This window comes from Sceloporus undulatus, chromosome 5, assembly GCF_019175285.1.
Source record: "Sceloporus undulatus isolate JIND9_A2432 ecotype Alabama chromosome 5, SceUnd_v1.1, whole genome shotgun sequence".
In the NCBI taxonomy this organism is placed as follows: Eukaryota; Metazoa; Chordata; class Lepidosauria; order Squamata; family Phrynosomatidae; genus Sceloporus; species Sceloporus undulatus.
The window spans coordinates 72,317,565-72,325,826 of NC_056526.1; the positions used below are offsets into that span (position 1 = coordinate 72,317,565).

Here is an 8,262-nt window from a genome sequence, read left to right on the forward strand (position 1 = left end):
GTATTAAAAATACATAGCTAATGAAACTCTGTCCAATGAAAAGCTGGATTCTGTAAACCCCGCAAATTATATATAATAAACTAATCCACACAGTCTGACTCTTTGAATAATATTTTTTACTTTTCCTAGACTGTAGCAGGGCAAGGATTTGGTTGGGGCTTCAGAGTCTAATCCCACTCATTGAAAATACTATCCTATTACCAGGGACATAGCCAGGATTTTGGGAAGGGGGGTCTTGGGTGTGGTGTTTCCAAGCATTCTTGGAAATCGTGCCCCCTGGAACGGAGCAGGGACGCGATTGGAACGCCCGGCGGCAGCTGCAGCGTTCCTCCATGCAGCGTCCCCAGAACGCTCCCTTTTTAGCACGCAATGGGCACGTTCCTGGCCCAATGCAATAATCTTCTTTGTCTAGTTTTAATTGTTAGTGGTCTACGTTAACCACTAACTGAACAGAGCTCTGAGGCCTCTCTTCCATACAAAGCTAGCATTTGTAAGGAGGGCAGCTTTCTTACACTTCTGTAAAGTTTTAGAGGCTATAAAAGGAAACGTACATTTATTTTACCTGTAAATTATTCCACACCAAGATTGATTTTCTGACTTTCAGTTCAGCTGTCCTGACTTCTTTTAGAAACTTTCTATTTTTACACCAATTATCCCCAACAAGCTTGTTAAAAACTCAAGATAATTGAACAGCAAAAGCCCCTGCTGAAAGCATGCATCAGATGCTAGCTGAAGGTGAAAAGGTATCTTTCTCATTTTCTAAAAGATCTATATACATCCTCCTTCATTTAAACACAACATGATATCTTAATTAATTATGATCAACTGGTTACTAAGGTGCTTTCATGTTGTTATTCTCATGATATAATATTGGTTGCTATAGAGATGAGATGGCTTTTTTTGGGTTAATCACTCAAGAGATTGGTTAACTCATGTTTGTCAGTGATCTTGATGAGAGAAATAAGTTAAAACAAATTGTTAAATGCACCAACCACTTTCCTTTCTTATTTGCTTTTGATAGTTTGTTCCTATAATTTCAGACATACTAAAATAAGCTGAAGAGAAAAAAACCTGAATACCTGATGTACGCTATAATTTTTCTTGTTCCAAATACTGAATTCCAAACAACTCATTTTATTATTATTCCAGGTACTAACATTCGAAATTATTATTTCCTGAGTTATGATAGGAGTCATGATGATTGGTAGAGTTCACGGTCTGAATGCAAAATATCTCAGGATCCATTCCTGGCAGCTTCAGAACGAAGGTGGAAAGACTCTGACTTAAGACCCAATGAAGACAATATTAAGTTGGTAAGGACTGATGATCAGACATGGCATAAAGCCATCTCATATATTCAGGGAAGGAGAGCTTTTGTTGCAGCAAAAACTAAACAAACAAACAGTCTGTGGCATTAAAAATTAACAAGTTTTGAATCAGCCCACTGCATCAGGCATGGTTAGCAGAGGCTGGGGGCTCTGAACATGTCCAGAGAAGTGAGACCAAGATGATCAAGGTCTGAAAATCAAACCTTATGAGGAATGACTTGGGGAGTTGGGTATATTTAGTTTGAGGAAGACTTAGAGGTGATATCTTTAAATATCTGAAGGGATGCCATGAAGAAGATGGAATGAGAGTGTTTTATGCTGTTCCTAGTAACAACACAACACAAACAAATCCATTCAAATTACAGGAAAAGAGATGACATCTAAACATTAGAAAGAACTTGTTTATTGTAAGAACTGTTCAAGAGTGGAATGGTCTGCCTGAAGGTGGTGGGTTCTGCCTCTTTGGAGGTCTTTAAACATTGGGTAGATGAGCATTTTTAGCAGTGCTTCAGTTGTGTATTCCTGCATAGCCAGGGGTTTTACTGGATGCCCCTTTTGGTACCTTCCAATGCTAGGATTCTATGGTGCTATCTCTCATCATCAATGGGATGATAGTAACTCTTGTCTTAGTTTTCATCTGAACTTTCAAGATGGAATCAAAGGTGCTGAGCTGTTTTGGCGATAGGGTTCAGCATCTTGAGGACCAAAAACAAACTATGTGTGGAGTGCTGCCTTAGCTGGTCAATATTTTATATGCATACAGACCACAAAAAAGGAAATAAATTTCAACCAAAAATAATCATGTGAATGTTAAAAACTGGGTATACATCTATTAAAATTGGGAATACATCTAATGTTTATTTTAAATAAACAAAACTATTTTAATGGTATAAAAATCCCTCAAAATATCAATATTATAACAGAGTAATGCTAAAACTCAAAATAGAGTAGGGCTAAGACTAGATTTATCCTTATTATGCCAAACTGTAGTTTAGCATCCAAATGCAGCTAATGAGGAATACGTAACTGATGTCTAACATTTCTGGAAATGATCCTTGTCTTCCTTAAGGCTTGACCTAGAATTTTAATGTTTTTATCCTCATTTAGCCGACGATCTTTAAAAACCTTTGGAGTGAAGGAGACTTCAAGACAGATATGCTCTATCAGGTGGCGCAGTGGTTAAATGCCTGTACTCCAGCCACTCACTCAAAACCAGAAGGTTGCGAGTTCAAGACCAGCAAAAGGGCTCAAGCTTGACTCAGGCTTGCATTCTTCTGAGGTCACTAAAATGAGTACCCAGATTGTTGGGGGCAAATTAGCTTACAGTTGTAAACCACTTAGATGCTGCTTAGGCAGTATGAAGCGGTATAATAAATGAAGCATGTTTGTTTGTTTGTATGTCCAATGGAGTCCTTCTTTATCAATGAACAGCAAATCTACTTTGGATTTCAGTCTGAACTTTAAAGGAGCTATCCAAGGCAGCTGAATTCTATCCCCAAAATACCTTCAGCATTTTGAATATTTAAAAGGTCAGAATAAAACCAATAATAGGTTTATTATCCTAATGACATTGGAACCATTACCCTCAACAAAATAAAAAAAAAAAAGAAGACAGGAACAACACAGCTGAAGGATTTCCAAACTATAACACTTCCCTTCATTTTACAAAAGTGCTAATGTTTACCAGTCTTACCAGTTAGAACAGAGTAGCATCTCTAAAAAAGTAACAAGGTAGCCAGTGTTTCATGTAACACTACCTTGCACCACATTACTAATGGCTGTGTGAAGGCTTTTGATCCAGATCCAAGCTATTACTGAGCAGTTAGGAGCTATCCAGCTCCCATTACACACACAACAGGGAAATCCAGGGAGGAAACTGCAAAAATCCATCCTTGTGATTGGAGGAAACTTTTCTCTGTTTTTATTTATAATCAGTCCACAGATAAATTGTGTAATGTTTCTGACTCATCATCCATTGAGAAATAAGGGCCAGTCATACAAATGTTCATGAGGGCTGGAAATCAATTGTCCCTGATTGTCCCAATAGCTTCTTCTTTATGCAGGAAGTGACTGAGTTCAGATGTCAAAACTGGACAAGAATGTACCTCCTATAACAGGCTGATCTGGGCCAGTTTTGTGAGACATACAACTGCCCTTAGAATAAAGGACAAAGGACAACTTCGGCACAAAGCAAAGATCATTCATTCAAGCATGGTCCCAGGAGGTATATTAAAGCAATGAATAGGAAAAAGCTCAGCAGTTCACCAGCTGAGATTTTAATGAGTTATTTCCCCTTGCTGCGATACAGGTTTTGCTCAGCAAAGAGAAAAGGCTGCTCACAAAATATATTCTCAGTTAATGGGCACCAATAGCTTTTACAGCCACTACAGTAGCTGATCACTGCACTAACCTTCTATTTTGGCATAATCTGTAAGCCGAGTGTAATTGATCAAGGCCGCTTTCTCCAGACATTTTCTTACCACTTTCTTCACTTCTTCTGCTGGTATGGGAGTGGCAATGTCCTTCATTAAAACCTGTGACAAAGATAGTCATGGTGACAGTACTTTGTTAGATACATTGCAATATTCAACTCAAGAGGGGGAAAATGATGAAGATACACTAATGGTTCATTTAGATGTGTTAATAATTGGAGACTGAAAAGGATTGTTAATAGACTGCCTATAAATCTCTGAAGATGTGAACTAAAATAATCATTTAAGTCCTAATGAGTTAAATCTTGCATGTCTGTAGACTGTGGTGCCTGTCACTTTGTCTAAAGAAAACAAGACTAAAATAACAAGCATGAGAGTGCCCTAAGTGTTTCACATTCTTGGTATCAATAATCCTTATAACAACTCATAAAATAAACTAATATTATCCTTATAATGGGGAGAAGAGGAAGACAGAACACCTGCTTGCCTGCTTCCGCCCACTACACTTTGACAGATGATGGTTGTGATGATGAGATGAGATAGGCACTTGCCTACAGAAACTCACAACAGAATAAACTTGTTAGTTTTTAGAGTGCCACAAGACATAATGACATTTTTATTAAATGTAATAAAGTTAGACAAAGAGGGTGAAGGTTGCCAAGATGTTTAAAGAAACATGCTCTGGCAAAGGTCAGTGGGAACTGTTTGTTCCTCCACTGTACTGGCTAAATTTCATGTGTTCAGATTCAACATGAAATGATGTACCTGGAGGGAGAATGTTGCCAAGTGAACATTTTGAGAAAAGCTCTAATTTTTCTTAGTGGGTGTTTTTTAGAAACCAGTGTTCATTCTTTTTGAGAAAGGCTGAACAGAAATAATTGAAGGCACAGTTCTATTTGCCTTTTAGGCCCAAAATAGACAGGCCCAAAGCATCACCTTTGGGCTGATCCAGGCGTGTGGCATTGATGACACCCTTGGATCAGGCTGAAGCTGCTCCGCGGCTGCCTAAGGCAGCCCAAACCCGGTGAAAAAAGGAGCACAAAAGGAAGTATAAAAAACCCTCCTTGGTGGTGGTTCACTGTAGACCACGGTGGCATCTGGCCTTGGGACCATGCTGTCTGGTTGCCACGATCCTAATTTGAACGGGGAGCAATCGGGGTGGGACCGGCCTATGGGCGCTCTTTTTGCTCCATCTGCTTGAGGCCTTAGTGACATTTTCCAAATACAAAGTTACAGTCTAACACAGCATTCCTTGCCTGCCCAACATGTCTCAAGCTATTTTATGTGGGTGACCAGCAGTAGCAATAGCAAGTACATTTCTACATTTCTAAGCACTCCCTAAGCAGTTTACAACAGTAAGCTAATTGCCCCCAACAAGATGGGAACTCATTTTAGAGATCTTGGAAGGATGCCAGGCTGAGTTGACCTTGAGCCCTTGGCTGGTATTGAACTCACAACCTTATGGTTTGTGACTGAGTGGCTGAAGTACTGATATTTAACCACTATGTCACCAGACCAGACCATCCCTAAAGTGCCAGGTACAGGTATTATATTTGTGCCCACTGGATACAAATGTTTCTTTCCCTCCTGGAAACTAATCAGACACTGCCAGCTGATGGATTGTCGACTGGCACTGGTTCAGGGATCACCAATTTGAGTAGCATATGCTATCTGACAAGTTTTGTGATCCTTGTGGTGAGGTACCAGGTTGGGGAAGGTTAGTCTAATGCACCCCCATATTACAATTTTGGAATAAACAATTAATGATTCGCTTTATAGACAGGAAGTAAGTTTCACAAAGCCATTCAGCCCACTACGTGAGTAAGGTGACCCATGAATTCATGCCTTTTAAAGACTATTGTAATTCTCTATATACTGCCTTGTATTCAAGTCCTTCCTAAGAATGTTTATTACTGCACAGTAAGATAGGCGGGCATATAGCCCTCAGATGGAGGTGAACTCCAGTTGTCATTATCCCCTAATTGCTGCCCATTATGAAGGATGGTTGGTATAGTAGTTCATCAATAAATGGAGGTAAGAGGCTCCTCACTCTTGCTTTAGTGGTTAGTATCAGGAAGTATTTTGAGCAGAGTATAGCAAAAATGCAAAACTTCCCATAAAACTTTGCAGAATCTAATCTATACTTTACTTTTTAAAATTAAGTACAGTGGAACCTCGCCTTACGCGGGGGATCCATTCTGGACCCCCCTGTGTAAGGCGAATTCCGCCTATGCTGGAGCCCCATTATAATGAATGGGGCTTGTGCATGCCGTGATGCAGCAAGCACTGTGGCCGTGTGCACCATAGATAATATTACAGCGCAGCTTCCACGTAAACCGGAAGTCGCGTATGGCGCTCCCGCGTATGGAGCGGGCATGCTGTACTGTTCTTTTTGTAACAAATATAATTGAAGGGCTGTTAAATTTTGCATTACATTTCAAGAGGATCTGTTGAGAAATACTTCAGAGGAAAGCACAGTCTTGTGACTGGAAGCCTCTTTTTAATCTTTTAGTACTGGCAATTAAGTTGTGGCACTGGAACAAATGCAGACAAAGGCCATCAAACTGATGGAAATGTGACTCCAAAGCAATCACGAATTATGCCTAAAAACAGTAGTGTAGGAGAGTGAGAAGTGTGGCTCCTTGGATGCTGCTGAACTGCAAGGAATGCTCACTGGACAACAGCATCTAGAAGGCTGCACTTCACCCACTCTTCGATAAAGTAATGCATGCAAAGAATGAGGGAATGTGTGTGCTGAATCTTCTTCTCCTTATGTCCCCAATTGTTCAATAGCTATCCTTCCTGTGTTGAGAAAGAGGGCTTCTATTCACATTTGGGAAGGATATCAATTGTGTGGAGATTTGTGCTCATGCTGAATATGGGTAGAAGCTCCTTGTAGCAGTCTATGTGGGAAGGATGAAGAAGGATGAAGACTGGGAGGACAGGGTTTGTACACGTGGTCACCTTAAGGATAGGAACAGCACACACAACTCCCATTACATATGCAGCTCTATTGTGTTCAGATCAATGGCTGAACTAGGTCTGAGAGAAGGAGTCTTATTAAATTATAAATGCACTGATGAAAAGGCATATGTTCAGTGGAGCAGGAGTGGGAACAGGACAGTCTGTGGTCCCCATAACTATTTTTGAGACACCTATACAAGTTTTATTTCTTGGTTTTAAGCCTAACACAGCCTCGGGGGGGCATGGTGAAATTGCTACCCCTCAATTCCCTGATCCATTAGGGTACTCCTTATGTCCCTGAGGATAACCACTAAATGAGCATGATTTGTAATTTCAGTCCAGATTTTCCTTTCCAATTCTGCAAGTAAAGAAAGTGAAAACATGGTCACTATATCACTGATTTAAATGACAGTGATTAAACATATTTGCAGACATGTTCTATTCAGATGATTCTCTATAAGGTATCAGCCACGCACCCCAAATAAGTTGTATTTAAAAATCAAGTGTGTAGCATGGAAGGAAAGCATATGCTTTAGTTGACTGTGACAAAGCCATGTATACCAGAAATATTAAATTAAAATTAAGACATACCCTTTCAAGTAATGAAAGTGTAGCTTTTAAAGCTCCTTCAGGACGCCCAAAGGGGAAACAGTACCTTAAAGAACGTCAAAAGAATCATTTATTAGAATAGCAGTCCAAGCATGTGAAAAGCATTTGATGCACTATCACTTTAATTACATTTTGTAGAAGCACTTAAAAACAGGTGTTTGCAAAAACTGATTTACCGTAGGGTTGCAATGTTTAATTTGTTAGATTAGTAAATGTTGGTTTATGATTAATTGGGTACCAAGAATCAGTTGGTATTTTTGGAAACAAGCAGGGTTCTTCAGTCTCCTATCTTTCAAACTTTCATCATTTCCAGCTGGTAAACCGATATTCTCATATCTCGCTGGGACAAATGGCCATGATGAGAGCATAAGTTTGGAGAAGCCTCAGCTAAGTAAATACTGTAATATATTTTTTGTGTAGTTATAAAACAATAACAACTATGCAGATGGTAAGCACCACATCAGAAAAGGCACTCTCTCTTTCTCACAAAGAAGGAATGCCTCTTTTTCCAATACTGGTTGGTATGCCATATGTAAATCATTGAAAAACAAACAAACAAAAATGTAGAGTTACTCTCTGAGCTACAGTCTTTATCCATGTATATATGTAAATGACAAAAGCTCATAAAATTAACCAGGATTTCTTTTACTGGTGGACAGCCCCAGTTTTTACTTCCCTAACTAAAGAAATAAAATCAATGTAGGGTTCTCTCAGAGCTAATTACTGTATGTTGCTGTGAATAATCTGATGAAAACTTGCTTCAACTAATTCCATATTAGTTAAGTCCAGCTGCCCTGTCATATGACACATTATAGCCCTATTACTTTACCTGCACTGCCTTGAGTCTCTATATTGGGAGAAAGGCAGGATATAAGAAAATAATAATAATAATAATAATAATAATAATAATAATAATAATAATAATAATA

At 39.1% G+C, this 8,262-nt stretch overlaps 1 protein-coding gene across 14 annotated transcripts in view; it reads right to left on the reverse strand.

The window, feature by feature from the left end:
- CADPS2 (calcium dependent secretion activator 2) overlaps nt 1–8,262 on the reverse strand; it is a 372,843-nt gene that overhangs the window by 104,783 nt on the left and 259,798 nt on the right. For all 14 annotated transcript variants that reach the window (XM_042467898.1, XM_042467896.1, XM_042467889.1 and 11 more), the window contains exons 15-16: nt 7,316–7,379; nt 3,739–3,862 (exon numbers count right to left, since the gene is read on the reverse strand). In XM_042467898.1, the coding sequence (XP_042323832.1) occupies nt 3,739–3,862; nt 7,316–7,379 (188 nt within the window). The remainder of the gene's footprint in view (nt 1–3,738; nt 3,863–7,315; nt 7,380–8,262) is intronic.